Source organism: Microtus oregoni, unplaced genomic scaffold (assembly GCF_018167655.1).
Source record: "Microtus oregoni isolate MIOR12 unplaced genomic scaffold, Mior012 000000F_ref0000247, whole genome shotgun sequence".
NCBI lineage: Eukaryota > Metazoa > Chordata > Mammalia > Rodentia > Cricetidae > Microtus > Microtus oregoni.
Genome location: NW_024543059.1, coordinates 2,396,814 through 2,416,091, shown reverse-complemented (window position 1 = coordinate 2,416,091; position 19,278 = coordinate 2,396,814). Strand labels below are relative to the sequence as shown.

Genomic DNA, 19,278 nt, shown 5'->3' with positions numbered 1-19,278 from the left:
TTTCATATTTCAATAATTATAACTTCATTTGTTTTCTTTCTGTAGTCTTTTGGTCCCACCCCTAGATGAAGCTCTACAGGCAATCAATGGTTATTGGGAACGGGAGAATCAGTTTTCTCCAGGGACGAGCCTCTTGATAGGTTATCCTATCCCAAGTGGTCCTTAAACACATGTACATATGAACAATACCACAAAGACTCAGTATATTTATGTATATAAATATCAATAATAATTGTGGAAGACAATGCCATGAGTTCAAGAGGAAGGGTGTATAAAGAGAGTTGGAGCAGGGAGGGAAGCAGTGGCCCTCATGTGAAATCCTAAAGAAAATTAAATAGGAGGAAAAAGGAAAAACATTTCGAGAGTGCCAGGTATTATTAAAAAATAAAATAACCAGTTAGAAAATGAGCAAAAGGCCTTTATAGGTATTTCATAAGAAAATATACAGGTAAAAATTCATATTGGAAAGATTTTCAGCTTCATTAGACATTTGGAACACACAGATGGTACTAACATTGGTCCTCTATTTGAATGACACAGGAGCTAGAGCAAGATGGCAGCTGAGTCAAATCCTCTACTGATGATATTACCATAGGCATACCCCCTCTGAATAGCTATTCACCTACAGGAGCTAAGAAGGCCAGGTAAGAGACCATACACTGGCTTTCATAGCATGATCAGGAAGGATGCAGTGAAGAAGCAGGAAGAATAGAGTTGCCCTCCTTCAACTCCAAGGAGCATGGGGAGAGTAAGGACTTAGACTTCAGATCTACTACCAAGCCTGCCAGGGGGCATCCAATGCCAAGCAGAGTCCCATCAGCTCTGTCCCCAGGCCAGCATTCATGACTGAGCCACTGGAACTGGGTTAACTGGCTGAAGGAGTGCCTCTGCCATCGTTCTCCCAATGTTGGGTAGCAGAGAAGAAAGCAAGATTCTCCTGTCTGGGGCAGAGCACAAAAGCTGCCACGGGATGTTTCCTCCTCTGGAGAAGACCTGTGTCAGGTAGAAACTAAACCCCTTCAGCCCAGATCTTAAATGGAGCCTCTCGGCCTGCTTGAGCATCAGGAAGGAGACCCGAGAGTCAGTAGCACGGACTCAAGTACGTCAGCCTTGGCAACCAAAAGGTTTCTGTAATACCTATTTGGGCAGCACAGGTATACCTGGCTAGTGCTCGCAGTTGGAGCCTTTAGAATTTTCCTACATCTGTACCCCAATGGGACAGATTTGTCTTTTAGTTCGATTCCCCAGCAGCTGTAATGTGGTCCTGTATACACCCCTGAAGCTTTGCAGGTCCTTATGGAAGACTCAGCTGTGACTTAGACAGCATCACGGGTGGCAGGCAGATATAGAGGGTCCATCTGCAAGTACTGGGACAGAGATAGCTGTACTGCCAGAGGTGAGCCACCAAGGCTGGGTCACAGTTGGGAATGGGTACATTAGCACTATCCCAGCCTTGGGTAGCAAGAGTATGCTGGCGGAGAGACTGGGGGAATAAGCATAGGACTTTGCCTTGGAGGTCAGTCCTGGGTGTATGGAACCTAACTTGGGCAGAGCCTAACAGCTCCTGTCCTCAGGCCTGCCTGAACAGCCCTGGTTTATGGTCTTCTGCCCAGTGTCACCGTGGATGGCTGCAGCAGTCTCCAGCCGTGAGCTGGTAGTAGACAGTCGACAACAATGTGGCCTCAGTTCTTGGTGTCTTCCAGCGGCCAAGTGTGACAGTGTCGCAGCTTTGGTGACTTTACATAGGGACAGCATAGAAGCTGTGGTCTGGCCCATCTACGGTGCTTCTAGCCAGAGTGGGCAGAGCCCTGCCGTGTCTGAGTATCTGCTGGTGACCGTGGGTGAGGTCTGGGGACTGTTAGAGCTCGAGGCGGGGTTTGGGAGGAGGACGGACTGGCCTTTATAGCTACTTCTCTAGTTGGTGCTTTGAACAGATGACCATCTGGGGATTTGAGGTGAGTAAGCTTGGGCGTGGATCGCCCTCTAGTGCTGGAGTAGTGGCAGTACTCTAGCGTGGTCCCAGCACACATGGTTGCAGGAGTTAGTGTAGACTCAGATAGAATGCACAGCATCCTTAGAATTCCTAGAAAAACAAGCACAAAGCCAGACGGCGAAAACCGAGGCAAATACATCACATGCTCATAGGCATCAAGAACAGTCATTGAACCGTAACCTCACCGGGAAGCTGAAACAAGGTACAGGAGATGAACACGTGTTAACTAGTGTGGTCGTTGATGGTGGATTTAAGACATTTTAAAGAAACTTAGTGAGCGTCAAAAGAAAACAGAATGATTTAGTACTCAGAAAAACTTGACAGAGATGGAAACATTTTTTTTTTTAAAAAAAATAAAGCTTAGTTGAGCTGGAAAAAAAACCAACCACAGTGAGTCATCATATTAAAATATAGAAAGTAGCAGAGACCAAATACAGGGAAGAAGTGGTGAACTCAGAAATAGGAGGCCAGGCTAGACCACCGGGAGGAGAAGCATGAGCAGCAGCGTGCTGACCGTGACAACAGCAGTGACCTCCAGATCACCTGACCACCGGAAATCAGCCTCAGGTCCGCCAACACCAGGAAGAATGGCCATCCGAGCCTTGGGCCATTGAAGGCTCTCCTCTGCCTACACCTGAGGGAGCGGTCAGTGGAGCCACAGCCCCCAGCTACACCAATTGGAGGAAAAGCATGTGATGTGTATAAAATATATACACAGTGTAATATTTAAATCAAGGTAAGCATATCTGTAGCAAAATTTATTTATTTTTTACAGTGGAAACATTCAGCGGTCTACAGAGCAAGTTCCAGGACAGCCAGGGCTACATAGAAAGACCCTGTCTTGAGAAACAAAACAACAATAAAAACCCCCAAGAGCCAGGAAATATGCTAATATAGAGCCAGCTCTGAGCCCCAGTTACTGGAGCTGAAGATCAACCACCCACTTGCCTGGGCCAGAGCTCCTGGGCTCTATGCTTCTATTGCTGCACCTTGGCATCCACTGCTCTTCGGAGATCTGTCCTGCATACGCGTGTGGTAGTAGTACCAGTGTTCACCCGTGTGCCATACGTGGAGAGCAGAAGGTGACATCGGCATGTCCTCCTCCCTCACTTTCTAGATTCCTGCCTTATAATGGGCTTTCTTGCGGAATCTGAATTTCATTGTCTAGATCTGACTGGATGGCTAGGGAACCCCCAGGGTCTGCCTGTCTGCACCTCCTAGTGCGAGAGTTACGCATGTGTGCTGAGCCAGGGGTTTATGTGGGTGTCAGGGACCTTAACTCAGATTCTCAGGCTTGCACAGCAAGTGTTTCACCAACTGAGCCACTCCCCAGCCTCAGTTGTCAATTTCATCCAGCAGACTTTTCACTTGTTATTATAGTTTTAATCGCCAGAACCTCCATTTCTTCCTTATATCCTATACACACATACTCACACACACACACACCAAACGCTGTTGCCTGTAGGCAAGGTTGGCTTTAAACTTGGCATCTCCTGCCTCAACCTCCTGATCTCCCTGACTGTCATGCCATCAGAGTTGGCTCTACGTTCATGTTTTATATTCATGTTTCCTTTGCATGTTTTTCAGAATTCATAATGTTATTCTATATTGTTTAACACCTCTGTCTGATCCTGTCACCTTTCATTCTGTGTTTGCCTCTGTCAAGGGATTTCACGTTTTCCTGCGTCTTTACATCTCCAGTGTGGTTTTAATGTATGCTGGACTCTGCAGTTTACATGGATGGGGACTATGCTTTGCTGGATTCTTTTGAAGAATGTTGGACTTTTTCCTAGCAGGTCCATGAACTGTTTCTAACTAGTCTGATCCTTTGGAGGCAGTCATAAGCTCTCTTCTGGAGGCACTCCAGTGACTGTTCATTGTTCTAGCTCTAAGTCATCTTCATCTCTAAGGCATGGCCTTCTGGAATCTCTAAAGGATACCCATGCACTTGCTGAGGTCTCTCCTCTCTTGCTGGATGGAATTGACTAAGTCACACCTCATGTGAGTTCTGAAACTTGTGAGATTCTGATAATTTTCCTTTTCTTGAAAGTTTTTTCCTTAAAATTTTTATTGCATTTATTTACTTGCGTGTTTATACATGGACACACACATGCCACAGCACATGTGTGGGGGTCAGAGGACAGCTAGTGGGAATTGGTTTTCTCCTTCCTCCAAGTAGGTTGTGGGGATTGAACTCAGACTGGGCAGTAAATGTCCTTCCCACCGAGCCACGTCACCCGCTCAGAAGTTGTTTTTGTTCAGCTCCCTGGAGTGTCATGTGTGTGAATTGACTCTTAGCCGTAGACTCCGTATGCATTGGTCAGGAACGGTTTTGTTTTGCCTTTGCATAGCTCCATCCTCCATGGGACTCTGTCCAGTAACCTGAACGCTTCTTTACCTAATCTGATTTTCTCCCCATTGCAGCCAGATAGTTCGGTCCCTTTGGCTTCTCCCTTCTTGTATAAACTCCACTACTCACTACAGGAAGGAAGCTCTTGTAATGGTATAGATGAATTAATTTGATGCCATTTTCTCAGAGCTATAGTACTGTAATCCCAACTGTCCTTTGACTAAATAGTTACTCCCCTTATTTTGTCCAGTTTAATAGTTATGACAAATTACCAGCCCTTATTACCTCGTGACCACTGTAGATATTCCCTCGATGGTTGTTTTAGTGAGAAAGGAGGAGAGAGTCATAAAGTTGGGGCTTCCACAAAGCAACCGAGAAGTAGGGGAATCAGGAATTGGCTTTATGATAATATCCGATGTAGAGTGTCTAGAGAAGCAGCTGCCATCCTGGAAAAAACGTCCAGAGAAACCCAGGAAGCCTATGTGGAGGCGTGCTTCATGGCCCCAAGGACCCTGCCTTACCCCCACTCCTGTCCACCTTATCCTGAGGCCATTACTGTACCTTCTGCTTTCCTGGTATCAGGGATCTTCTGAGTAAGGAAGCTGCTCTTTCAACACCACCAATATGAACACATACACATGACAGAGTCATTCGGGGTGGGGAAATGCCAACATCTGCATAGATGCCGGCACTTAGACACCTGCTGAGATCTGAGAGAGCCCTGAAGAGCTTTGGGGAACCATTCGTGCCATGGTGTCTGGGTTTATCCTCTGCACCTCTTCTCCTCCTCCCCTTCTGCCCACAGCTATGACGCGGTACCTTTCCTTATGCACGACTATGACCTGAGCAGAACAACCAACATCAGAGAGGTCCTGCCCTCAGCCGCTTTCAACCACACTGCCACCTTCAGCTGGACTTTCCTGTCGACTCTGAATGCCGGCCAGTGGTTTATAAAGGTAGGACTCGTATCCGCTGGCTCTGTGGACTTGTGTGCAAGCCTCCCCTGTTCAGGTTCCTCTGCTGCTCCTGGAGTATCCACTTTCCCTGCTAGTCTAGAGGAGCAGTGCTCACATTCTCTGGGGGGATGCTGTCAGCCTTTACTAGGAAGGCTGATGATAAACTTGTAAACTCAGCCTTTACTGCTTAATCTACCCGGGCATTTCATAGTCTTTGATAGTGTGTTTGCAATGCACATAGCATTTCCCTAGCTATTTTGAATATCTCACAGTCTTCATGAAGCAGACTAGGAAACATTTACTCTTCAATTCTTGCTATTCAACAAATATGTGCTAAGTATCTACTGGGTACATCTCCACTTTATCTGAGACAAGGTTTCTAATGAGAAACCTGGAAGTGGCCAGCGAGCTGCAGGGAGCCCCCTGTCAGCGCCTCCCAAGTACTAGGATTAAAGGCGGGCATGCTGCGCCTGGCTTCTGCAGAGGTCTGGGATCTGAACTCAGATCCTCAGGCTTGTGCAGCAAGCTCTTCATTGGCAAAGCCACCCCCCAGTTCCTGCGATGAAAACCTGCTAATGAAGTAGGGGTAGAAGATAACTTCAGAAAACTTTCAGCCAACACCACTTCCCCATCGTGAGCGTGAATGATGGCCTCCAAATGGCAACAAACAAGAGTACCCCCCCCCCCTCCCCACTCCCAGCAGCCGCACCCTGGGAAGTCTGGGCAGTGCATTTGATAAATAAAGCAAACTATTTACATACAACCCCATTCCCTGTGTCGGGGTTCAAAATAATACATTTTAGAAAGTTCCCAGAACTAATCAGCTTACTAAGGCCGTGGGATGTAAAATCTATAAGCAAGCATCATTTGCGTTGCTATAATCCTGTAATGAAGAATGGGGATTCAAGTTAATGAAATACTAGCAGTATACTGGCACTAAAAATCCACTGTTTGTGTGTAGATATAAAAAAGCCACATGTGCGTGTGTGCATTTATGGATAAATACAAAAAAGAATCCAAAGGTGTAGATCAGTGGAAGACACATTGTGTTCGTGTATCTAAAGACTCAGTGTTGCTAAGGTGTTGTTTCCAGTTTGACTGGTAGCCTCAGTATAATCCCAGCTCTCAAATCATGACATGGAGACTTCTTATTATGAATGCTTGGCCTGGCTTAGGTTCGTTTCTGACTAGCTCTTCTAACTTAGATTGACCTGTTTCTCTTTATCTACCTTTTGCGTCCAGGCCTTTTCTTTCCTTCTATGTATCTTACTTTCATTGCTTCTGATGTCTGACTGGTTTCTTGCCCCAGGTGTGTTCCTCTTTTTCTCCCTGATTCTCTTCTCCTTCCTCCTTCTCTCTCCTGTTTATTCTCTCTGCCCACCAGCCCCACCTATCTTTTCTCTGCCTAGCTATTAGCCATTCAGCTCTTTATTAAACTAATCAGATGCCTTGAGCAGGCCAGGTGAAACAACAACACATCTTTTCATAATTAAAATGCATCCTTACGTTGTTAAACAAATGCAACACATCTTTGTCCTGTTAAAGCAATATTCCGCAACACAAACCTGTTGTTATTATTGACTTTTTAGCTGACAAAGAGCACATATTAAAAAATGAGCTGGGGAGATAGCTCAGTCTGTACAGTTCTAGGAGTGCAAGCATGGGGACCTGAATTTGTACATCCAGCATCGGGTAAAAAGCCAAGCATGGTGGTGAATGCCTGCAGTCCCAGTACTGGGGAGGCAGAGACGAGAGGATCCCTGAGGCTTGTTGTCCAGGCAGTCTAGCCAAGCCAATATAATCCAGGTTCCGTGAGAGATCCTGCCTCAAAAACCAAGGTGGAAAGAGATTGGAGGAAGATGCCCAGCATCAATCAACCTCTGGTCTCCGCATGCACACACACACACACACACACACACACTCATCTACACCTGCACACATGTCCACACAGCTAAACATGTCCACACATACACTAAAACTAAAAATGAATTGTGCATACTTATGATGTATAGTTTTTGTTTGTGTTTGTTTGCTTGCTTGTTTTGCAATGCTGAAGATCAATGCTAGGGCCTTATGTATGCTAGACATGTCCTCTACCACTGAGCTACATGCCCAGTCCCAACAGGCTGCCTTGAAATATGTCTGCATATGTAGGGGATAGGTCAAACTAATTAATCAGTGTCTTACTACACATGCTATTTTGCGTGTGATGAGAATGCTTAAATTATGTTCTAGCATTATTATTTCAAGAATTAGTAAGTTTTTAAGCTATGGTCAGCACATAGAAAAGGTCTTGAAGTTATTCTGTCTAGATGGAACTGTGTGCACTTTGACTAACTTCTCCCCATCACTCCACTACCCACCACCAGTTCCGTAGCAGCCACTATCTTATTTTCTGTCTTTATCAGTAAAGCCTTCTTAGATTGCATACATAAGCGAAGCTAGCCTCTGTCACTCAGTACCAGGCTTATTTCACTGAGCACAATGTCCTGCAAGATGGTATATGTTATCTCAGATGACATAATTTCTCTACCTGTTCAGACTCAACAGTGTTCCAGCCATTGATGAAGGTCAGCTGATTTCATGTTTTTCTACCCCATATAATGCTCCTAATAACATGGGGATGTAGATACCTTTACCTTTCTTGGTGATAGCCCCTCATCCTTGGATGTTATGCTTTGATAGGCTTCAGTCTTTGGTGCCTCTTGGTTGTGGAAGTTTATCTCATTCAACCCTCAAGTGCATAGATTCTTTTTCAGTATATCCAGTCTGCTAGTAAGTCTATCGGATACATGCTTAACCTTCAAAATATCCTAAGGCCTGGTTGTGGTATCACAGAGCTATAATCTCAGCAGCCAGGGGACTGAGGCAGGAGTATTATATGTTTGAATCAGTCTAAACTACATAGCAAGATCTTGGCTCAAAAAGACAATCCTGAGAAACACATCCATTACTACATCACTTTCCTGTTTTACAGTTTGGGCTACTAAAAGTCAAGAATATTGAACAAGGGTAGTATTGTTTGTTAACTGGACAAAATATACAATTACCTAAAATAAACTTCCTGGCCTGTCTATGAGGATCATCTGAAGTTAGCCTGTATTAAGTTAGCTTGGGCATACCTGTGAGGGATTATCTAGATTAGATTAATTGATTTGGAAATAACTACATTAACTGTGAGCAGCACCATTCCACGGGCTAGGGGATCCTGGACTGAATAAAAAGGAGGAAGCCAGCTAAGCACTGGCATTCATGCCCTCTGCTTCCTGACTGCAGACACAGAGTGACCAGGTGCCTCAAGGTTCTGCTGCCATGACTTTCTTGCAGTGACGGAATGTGTTCCCTCAAACTGTGAGCCAAAATAAACCCTTCCTCCTTCCCATGGCTTATTGCTAGATATTTTGTATAACAATGAGAAAAGTAATATAGAAAGTTGGTACTGAAAAGTGGGGTCCGTTGCTGTGACTGGAACTGGCTTGCAGGATTGTGGGGAATTTTAGTTTGGCCTAGAAAAGCCTTTGAACGCTGCAAACAGAGCTTAATGGGTGATTCTGGTAGGAGCTTGGAAGACAAGAATGAGAAGAGAAAGATGGGCAGTGGAAGCCAACTCCTGAGGTTTCAGGGAGAAATGAGGACTTTATCCAGAGCTTGGCTAGAGCCCATTTATGTACTACACTGGCAAAAAACTGACTACATAATGCCAGCATCCTGAAAACTCGAGTAAAGTTGACTGCAAAGATAATGAGCAGCAAGAAGCATACCGAGTGAGGATTTAAACTGTGGTCTAAGTTGTGTGTGAATACATCAAGTCAGAAAACGACACACATTAATAGACGCACAATAACGGGCCATCGGAACTTCCTGCTCTCAACGTCCCTTAGTTCAGGAATGTTTTAGAAAAGCTTCATGAAGGAGGAAGCTTTTGGACGGGCAGAGAGCAGGATTTTAGCAGGTTGACATGATAAACAAATGAGGGGTATAGCTAGGATTAAATCCCATGAACCCTGAAACCAAAGCACATATTGTTTCCCTTACACACAGTTGTGACAGCAAGAGCCAATGGGGTAAGGCGGTATGGTCAAAAGGGGTGGATACTGAGAGTTACGGAAGACTAGAAAGGAAAGCTAAGAACATGGAGAATATCGGTACATGTGTAAGAAGTCTAGAGTTTCAAAGAAATCATTCCAAACCCTACAATCGCCAATGGAGATGTCCTTCTATTTCCCTTATATCTCAGAGTTTGTGTGTCAGAGGACATAGTGGGTGAGGTGGTAGTGGAGCAATATGGAGCAGAACCACAGACCAGCAAACCTGAGGGTGTTTTTGACCAAAGCCAATGTTTTGTTTTGTTTTGATACATTTATTATTAGCATAAGCCATTTTTTGGCATGAAACCTTTATCAGAGGCTGATAAAAGAAGAGCAAGCAACCAATCAATTCCATCGCTGGCTGAGTTATTAGAACTTGCAAAAAATGAAAAAAAGTTTGTAATATTTGATCTTTTCGGCCCTCCACCGAAGCATCCTCTCAGAAACACGTTCATTCGAAGAGTGGTCAAGGTCATCCTTGACTCCAACATCGAGCAGCATCTGGTACGTCTTTCTCCCCATCCGTGGTCGGGCTTGGGAGGAGGGCAGCCTGTCTGGAGCATAGCAGCTGAATTCAACCTGCCATGCAGTTCTTCTCTGGGATCTGTAAGGGATTACGTGTCCTTTGGAAAGAGAGATAATTGTCCGTACAGCAGCAGGGGGCCATCGGAGAGTGACCCAGTTAAAATTACCCAGTGGGGTAAAACATTGGGACTGTTAGCTATTTTGAACCAAACAGAGGAGTAATACATTGTTAAAGAATGGCACAGGAGTTGAGGAGATGGCTCAGTGCATGACACACTTGGCACACAAGCGTGGAGGCGGAAGTTCGGATCTTCAGGACCCAGGTAAAAGCTGTTCAGTCCTGGCAGCCACCAGAGAGTTCCAGCCCTCAGGAGGCAGAGGCAGGGCAAGCTTGTTATCTAGACCAGCTGGAACTGGTGAGCGCCAGGTCCAGAGAGAGATCCTGTCTCCAAACATTAAGTAGAAAACAGTGGGAGAAGATACCTAATGTTAACTTTTGGCCCCTACATGTATGCACACAAATGTGCATGTGCACACATGTCCATCCACATACTTGTGAACATTCGTACGTGCATGTTACATATGCATACATGTGCAGGAAAAAAAAGAATAATGTGTATAAATCAGACCCAACCATACATCACTATAATTACAACTGCTCAGAATGTTGAGGAAGGAGGACTGCAAGTTTAAAGCTTGCATGGACTAGAGAATAAATTCAAAACCAACCATACAACTTAGCAAGACCTTGCCTCAAAATTGAAAATTTAAGGGGGCTGGAGAGATGGCTCAGTGGTTAAGAGCATTGCTTACTCTTCCAAAGGTCCTGAGTTCAATTCCCAGTCAACCACATGGTGGCTCACAACCATCTGTAAAGAGGTCTGGTGCCCTCTTCTGGCCTTCAGGCATACACACAGAATATTGTACACATAATAAATAAACTTTAAAAAAAATTGAAAATTTAAAAAGAGGGCCGGGATTATAACTTACCAGCAGAGCCCTTGCCTTGCATGCACGAGACCATGTGCTCAGTCCCTCGCACCACACAAAAAACAATAGTGTATATAGTAATTCTGGTGTGACTGCCCCATGGTCACGTCAGACCTATGAGGCTTCATGTCAATACAACTCTGAGGACTTTAGCTTTAAAGAATGGTCTAGAAAGACCAGGAGTTCTTAGTTGAGTAGAGATTTGCTCCTTGTTTGTTTTTTTTTTTCTTTTAGAATCAGTCTTTTTAATTGCAAAGTTTTTTTTTTTTTTTTTTTTTTTTTTTTTTTATCCCTTAACTTCTCAGAATACAGCAGTGCTCTGAGTTAAACAGTCATGTGTCTCTGCAAATGGAAGCCCATTTCCACAGATGAGCCGCAGCTGCCCTGGTCCCAGGAAGCCTAAGGAGCTCCTCTCAAGGATGGCTTTGACATCAGCAACTGGGGAGGGCTCTTCAGTGTTCATCTCTACCAACATTTTTTTCTCTGTAAAGGATCTAACCCATGGTCTTGCACATGCTATGAAGGCGCCCTACCACTGAGCTCCATTCCTAGCCATCCATGTTTTTGTATGAATCTCCCTGCATGCTTGGGGCCTTGACCTTAACTGGAGGATGGGAAGGTCTTGGGAAAACTCAATTCCACAGCAGCCGTCCCCATTTTTAAGAGTTCATTAGACAAGATAACTAATTTGATTGCTTTACCAAGGGCTAGAATCCTTCTCTGCTTCCTGTAGACTGCTCCCCATGCTGGAGTGGCACTTTGCCCATTCTCCCTGGGCCGTTTATGCCGGGACAGTTGATCGGCTGTTTCTCCTTGCAGATACTTTGGTTGCCAGGTTACGACAGAGACTATGTCAGGTTCAAGGCTCCTGGTTTCCAGCATGTGGGCCGTTTAAGAACCCTCAAGGAGCTTGCTAAAGAGAACATGACGATAGTAAATGTTGACTACAAGAGGCTGTTCTACCGACGGATGGTGAGGTAAGTGTTTGACCGCCCTGACATTTACAGAATATTGCTTCTACCCAAGTTACTTGTAGTAGTAATAGTAGGTGTTTTTTTCTATTTTGACTTTTTAGGGGGGGCCCACCACCCAGCTCCCAAATGAATCACCCAGAGGCTTGCTTATTCTTACTTACAAATGCCCAGCCTTAGCTTGGCTTGTTGCTTGCCAGCTTTTACTTAACTTCTATTATCCCATCTACCCTTTGCCTCTGGGATTTTCCTGTTTTCTTACTTCTGCAAATCTTAGTCTTACTCCGTGGATTGCTGTGTAGCTGGATGGCTGGCCCCTGATGTCCTCCTCCCTCTCGGCTGTTTCTTTCTCCTCCCAGATTTCTCCTACTATATATTCTGTCTGTCTGCCAGCCACGCCTATCCTTTCTCCTGCCTTACTACTGGCCATTCAAATCTTCATTAGACCCTCTGGTGTTCTAGACAGGCACAGTATCAGAACTTCACAGAGTTAAACCAATGCAACATAAACAGGAATAACACACCTTAACATAATCTTCCGAACAGTTACTTAGAGTCCTCTTTTTGCCGTAAGATTCCTTCCTTTGGTTACCATCTTTGGGTCTTCTCATTGTTGCTTTTCCCTCCTTTCTTTTGCCAACAAACATTTACTGCATACTCCTTCTTTACTCTCATTTCTCAGCACCTAATACTTATTTTAAAGATCTGTTTTATTTTATGTGTATATGTATGTGTATCACATATGTGTAGTACCCACAGAGTCCAGAAGAGGGCATAAGATCCTCTTGAACTGGGGTTGCAGGTGTTGTGATCCTCCATGTGGGTACTGGATTTGAACCAGGGTCCTGTGGAAGAGCAGGCCATGCTTTTACCAGCTGAGCCATCTTTCCGGCCTCTCCACAGGCATTGTTATACATTTCACTCTGCCCTTTGGTAAGGTTGACTAAGATTCCATATTTAAGTGAGATCATACAATATTTGTCTTTCTACCCCCCGCTTATTTTATACAATATAGTGTTTTCCAGGTTCATCTATATTGGGGCAGATAAAAGAATTTCTTTTTTCAAAAGTTGAATAGTATTCCATTGTAGTTCAGCACTTTATTCATCTGTTGGTAGCCACGTTCCCTGTTGTGGACACTGAATAATGCCGTGGTGGAGACGGGAATGTCAGCACAAGGCTCTTGCTTCCATCCTCCACAGCCACTCTGTCCTTCCACCCTTCCCTCCCTTCCCTAAAGTCCTAACCCAGCAAACTGTCTATAGTGCTGTTCCTTCAGGAATGAACAAACTCATATTATATGTGACCTTGGGGATTGCTTTCATTTTTCACCAATCATAATTCTCTTGTGTTTCATTTATCCATAATTTGATTTTTGTTGTTGTTGCCAAATAGTGTTCATGGTGTGTGTGCCTAAGTTTGTCTAGTCAGTTACTACCAGAAGACACCTGGTTATCTCTGCCTGTTTACATTTGGGCTTTTATGCAAATATAAGTCTTTATTTCTCAGGGATAACTACCCAAGATTTCAAATTCTGGGGTATAATGATTGAATGTTGTATAAGAAGCAGCCAGACTTTTGCAGGAAGACTGCCATTTTACATTTTTTGCTAACAACACGATCCAGAGTGTCTACATCCTTTTTTAAATCTTACCTACTCTGACAAGCATGTAGGCAAATCAGTCTGTTTAAAAGTATATTCTCTGAAGGCCAATGATATTGCGTTTATTTGCTTCTGGGTTTCTTCATTTAAATTCTTGCTCTTTATTATTGAATCTTGAGGATTCTTTTCACCCTTTGTTGCGTAGGGTTTGGAAATGTTTTCCTGGGGCTGGAGCGAGGCTCTGTGGTGAGAGTGTGTGTGCACGGCTGCCCTTCCAGAAGGCCCAGGGCTTCCAGCGCCTGTGCTGGGGGCTCAGAACCACCCAGAAGTGCAGCTCCCAGAGACTTGACACCTTTCCAGGACCCTGTGAGCCCCTGCACACACATACACAAATGATTAGATAAAAATAAGTCTTTATGAAAGGGAACACTTTCTCCTAGTCTGTGACTTATTCATGGCATCTTCTTAACAGGGCACAAGGTCTCCTCCACAAGACAAGAGCAGTGCTTCTATTTTGACAAGACTGGCTTCTGAGTTTTCCCATTGAGGAAGTGAGCGTTTAGCTCAGTTCCCACTCTTTGCTCAGCTCGAGACCTGACCGAATTCTGTTCTTCTGTGTTTTCCGTAAGGTTTATATTTTTACATTATGTGCACAAGCTTGCAGATCATCCTGAGTTAACTTTTATACATAGTCTGAGGTTTGGTTGAGAATTTAATGTCCTTTGGGGCACTGGCTGAAAATCTACTCTTCCGCTCACTGTCTGACAGCTTTGGCACAGGTTATTTGAGCAAATTTGCATAGATCTGTTCCTGGGTTTCTGTTTAGGACACTGACTTACGTGTCTGTTCTTACTCTGGCACCATGCTGTCTTGACTGCATGGTTATGTGCAGCTTCGTTATCGGGTGAAGCATGTCCTTTTCCTTACTCTTCTCCAGACTGAAGTGTGTCTTCTTTAGCATATGGGAGACAGAGCTGGCAGGGCCCACCTGGACTACACAGTGAGTTCGAGACCATCATTCACCGTAGAGTGAGACTCTGCCACACCTCCTATACCGCCCCAAAGACTTAACTTTCCTAGAGTTGCGTCTTTGCATACGCGTTATGATCAGCTTGTAACGGCGTAAACGAATGCAGACAGATTGTAAATATATATATATATATATATATAGCTTTAATGTAGAAATAGACTTACAGAACCACCGTTCCCGCGGAGACCAGGAAAGCAGAAGCAGCGGCTGGGAGCACGCTCGGAGGCGAACACGCCCCCTAAGGGGCGGGACTTATCCCTACATCAGCTGACCTAATGGCACAGACAAACCTTTGCTGGCCTGCTCCAGGACTCAGGCTGACATTACAGATGAGCTGGGAACGGCTGGCGGCTCTGCTCCAGTGAGTCGTCACCCTGTGCCTCGTCTTCCTCACTTCCATCCACGTTTCATGGCTGTCAGGGTTATACCCTTAGTGCTTCTTACATTCATCCCTGAATAGCTCGTTTTCTTTGAAGTAACTATTAAGGATGTTATGTTTTAAACTATAGTTTTTATATCCCTTGTTCATATTTAGAAACACTGGATTTCAAGTCGCACTTTCAAATAGTACAGAGAAGTAACTTTTTACTGTTTTTTCCATTAATTTCTTTCTAAAGTTCTAGGTAACCTGTGGAACTTCCTCAGAGGCAGGAACCTGGCCGCACGTCTTGCCGAAAGGCGTAGTTACTGTCTTAAGTCTCTGCTCTGCAGCACAGAGCTTGCCACGCCAGGGACTTCTGGATCAGGGCTCAAAAGGACTTGGGGATGTGCTTACACTTGATCTTAGCAGCACCAGGAAGGCACATGGTGTGTTTTCTGAGAACTCGAATGCTAAGGAGACAGCTGGCCTTACTTTGCTACTCTGTCCTTCACGTACTCGATTTCTTCTCCCTGGGTCAGGCAGAAGGTCCATCTGTAGCTCGGCTCTCGTGTAGTATTTGCAGATTTGTATCGCTGAGAAGGGTCTCCTATTATCTTTGTTTTTTTTTTTTTTTTTTTTTACATCCCACCAGTGCTCTGCTAGAGCTGGTGAAAGCCAGCCCACCCCTGAGCCCATTCTGTCACAGTGAATCCTAGGCTGTCCTTGGGCCAGCTGTTGTCCGGTGATTTTTCACAAACATGGTTGTTCCCCTTTGGTTATTAAGAGTACAGCTGAGCTGAAATCCTCTGTGGGGTGTTTTTGTTCCAGACATTATCAGGCAGCTAAAATCCACATCAATATGTACATTGTCAACGAGCCTTGGCTCTTCTCATTGGCCTGGTGCAACCGGATCGACTCTGTGACCACAGACAACATCCAGGTCCTGAACCAGCTCAGTCACCCACTCTTCTTCATGGTGAGCTGCATGTCTGGATCCCTCTAAATCTGGTGTGATTGTGATGTGATTCCCCCACCCCTTGTAGCCTCCCTTGGTAGTTCCCTGTTCAGCTACTTCAGAATAGAGATGTCTCTGAAGGACGGAGATGTGCCTTCTCCCTTCTTCACCAAAAGTCTCCTGGGTTCTTTGTTAACTGAATCTTCACAATGCACTTTGCATGCAATTTAAGCTCTTGAATTTAACACTATTGTTATTAGACCCATGAGGGCACTGAAGCTCAAAGGTGTCTTGGTCCATGTTCTCATGATGTGAGAGTCCTGGTGAGGTGTAGGCTTGAGCATGTGCAAGCACATTCACACACACACATACACACACTCACACACGGCAAAAACAACAGTCACAGGGATATTATGGGAAGAAGGCAGGACCCCTTTGACTACATAGGGAAAACTGTGTCTCAAATACAACGGTAAATAGGTAAGCCAGCATCCAGCTGCCCCACCCTGGCCCCCTGGTGGCGCTTGTTGGCTCTGAAGACCTGGTTTGCAGCCACAGCTGAATCCAAGCACTTAGTGCCTGTGGGGGGAGCTGTGGCTAGCCCGTTACTGCAACAGAGCCTGGGTTTCTTGTCTGCATTGAGTCATTTGACTGCATGGGACTCAGCAGCACGCGCCAGAAAACAGGCTGTTGTAAGGGAGTCTCGGTGTGCCACTCATGCTATCCTCAAGCCAGTCTCCTGCCTCAGTTTCCCCAGTAGCTGGGACTAGGGAGACACTCTGCCATTGCCCACTGGAAAACAGTCTAGGATCTGGAGAGATGGGTCAGGGTTAAGAGAGCTTGCTGCTCTTCAAAGGACCTAAGTTTAGTTCCCAGCACAATGCCAGGCAGCTCACAACTGCCCTGAAGTCCAGTTCCAGGGGATTCAATGTCCCCTCTGGATTCTGCAAATTCCTGTATGTATACACGTGCATGTGTATGAATAAAATAAATCTTTTTTAAAAGAAAAGTTTAATTTTGCTCCTTTGAAAGTTAAGCATTGGGTTTAAGAAAGGCTAAGAAGCACCAGCTTCCGTAGCATCAGGTAACACTGTACAGGAGCAATGAGGAGAGGAAGCACCAAACCAGGGAGTAGGAAATTCGTGTGAATCCGTGCGGGAGACAGAGCCCCTAGAGTGTGTGGGCAAAGAGCTGGGCTTGGCAGAGTCTGGAGAGGCAGGTATGTGCATCAGAGGGAGTTACATATAATCCAGCATTCTGTGAAGGATGTTGAGGCAGAACAGCGGTGCCCAGATGCTGGCTCATAGACTAGTTGCTTCCCTATCACCCGGGGGTGCAGAACCTGGTGCTTCTGATCCCTTAGGTCTGTTGGTAGCTTTAGAAGACTGCATTACTGAAGGCTTCCCAAACAATATGGATGTGAGCTAGATTCTGGAAACCATGTTACAGAAACAGAACCCAGGATGTCAGATAACAGGGACCGGAGTCCTGGGTCCAGAACAGACTTGGTGTGTGACTTCTCTGTGACTTCTATAGATGTCTGCCTTGAGAGTCAAGGAAGATGAAGGGCTTGGCACATCCTAGTCCTTGCAGATCCCCTGCATGTGTGCAGGTGGCTGTTGGAATAGCTGGAGGTCATCTCCTCTATCCACCACTTCCTCTAGGCCCTCAACCCGAGCAAATGAGCAAGGGACTGAAAACCTTTCAACCGTCAAGTTCTTGAGCTTGGTTTTGTCCATGTTTTGCAGACACCAGGATACTATACGTTCATATGGCTTTTCATGGTCATTGCTTCTGCAATTATCATTGGCGTTGTATTTTATTATCACTGGTAAGTATATTTTTCATAATTCTAAATGAGAAAGCCCTCTAAATAAAAGTAACAAATAGGTTCTACAGAAAACTGAGAAAAGGTTATTTTCTTCTGACACCTTCCATGGCAAGGAGGGCTTATAAGCCGAGCCTCTCATTTCACCCTGCCTGTGGCTCCCTCCCTCCCCCTGCCTGGAGCTCAGTCAGCATTCACTATGAATTCAGTGTGATCTGTTGAGAAAGAACAAGGATTGGAACTGTCCAGAACAAGGGCCTCTACCCCTGCCCCCCATAGGAACTCACAGATCAGGGGCACTGGGCTGTAGCCCTGGCTTCACATCTTAGTTGTGGGAGAACCTTGAGAAAAATTGCTTTTTCTTTCTGGATCATTCTCCTTTTTATGTCTGCCCTGAGAATGACATTTAAGAATCCTTGCAGGACAAATGATACAGGGTTTGGTTTAGTTTGTTTTTTAATAGTTTACTGTTTGTGTGTGTGTGCCTCATACCCACAGAAGCCAGAAGAGGGTGTCAGGTTCCCTGGAACTGTAGTTACAGATGGGTTGCAAGCCACCAAGTAGGCGCTGATAACCAGACTGGGTCCTCTGGAAAAGCAGGCGGTGCTAAGAGCTGAGCCCTGGGTCACCTCTGCAGCCCAGGGTTGTGCTTTTAAGATGTGTGAGAGAATTAACAGCCCAGAAGAAAGATGTAACTTAGATAGACCATGGCTCTTTAGATCCATCATTCTGATTGGCAGCTCACCTTTTAAAGGGGAAGAAGCACAGGCACTTGCTCAAGAGTGAGTCTGGAGGAGTAAAGTGTCTCTTCTGGGCACTGCCTCGATGATGCTCTCTGAAAGAGGTCTGTGAACTGATGCGTGGTCTGCTTCCTTCTAGGGTGAAAGAACTTAAGAAAGAGAAGTGGCTCAAAGACACTACCAGCGCATCTGCAGGTAAAGTCAGAAGGCTTGCACGTTCCTTCCTTTGTCTCCATGGCCTCAGCAAGACAGGTCCTGCTCTTCATCTCTGCCCTGATGAGAGCAGAGGGCGGGGGTGAGGGGAACTGAGCGTTGGGGACCAGGGAAAAGCAGGGAAATGTAGTCAGGCCCCTAGTCCTTGAGTTCCCATCTGCAGACTCAGCCAAGCACCAGTGGGAACAAAGTGAAGTTGTTGCTGGTGTGAATGATGTAGTCGGGCTGTAGGGTGTGCCAGTTACTGATGTAGTCGGGGTGTAGGGTGTGCCCGTTACTGATGTAGTCGGGCTGCAGGGTGTGCCAGTTACTGATGTAGTCAGGGTGTAGGGTGTGCCCGTTACTGATGTAGTCGGGCTGTAGGGTGTGCCAGTTACTGATGTAGTCAGAATGTAGGTGTGCCGGTTACTGATGTAGTTGGGGTGTAGGGTGTGCCTGTTACTGATGTAGTCGGGCTGTAGGGTATGTTGGTTACTGATGTAGTCGGGCTGTAGGGTGTGCCAGTTACTGATGTAGTCGGGGTGTAGGTTGTGCCGGTTACTGATATAGTCGGGCTGTAAGGAGTGTTGATTACTGAACACACAGCTTTGCTCCTGTCCTTAGTGCTCATCACTTCAGCATGAGGTGCTTTCCAGAAAGAGCTTGCTTACCTTATTTTATCAATATGCAAATATC

The 19,278-nt window shown here is 45.4% G+C and overlaps 1 protein-coding gene across 1 annotated transcript in view; it reads left to right on the top strand.

The window, feature by feature from the left end:
• LOC121452738 (glycerophosphodiester phosphodiesterase domain-containing protein 4-like) overlaps positions 1-18,699 on the top strand; it is a 38,586-nt gene extending 19,887 nt beyond the window's left edge. The window contains exons 10-16 of the mRNA XM_041658977.1: positions 5,149-5,299; positions 9,670-9,891; positions 11,722-11,879; positions 15,696-15,843; positions 17,571-17,653; positions 18,530-18,585; positions 18,677-18,699. Of these exons, the coding sequence (XP_041514911.1) occupies positions 5,149-5,299; positions 9,670-9,891; positions 11,722-11,879; positions 15,696-15,843; positions 17,571-17,653; positions 18,530-18,585; positions 18,677-18,699 (841 nt within the window). The remainder of the gene's footprint in view (positions 1-5,148; positions 5,300-9,669; positions 9,892-11,721; positions 11,880-15,695; positions 15,844-17,570; positions 17,654-18,529; positions 18,586-18,676) is intronic.
• Positions 18,700-19,278: the final 579 nt, after the last annotated feature.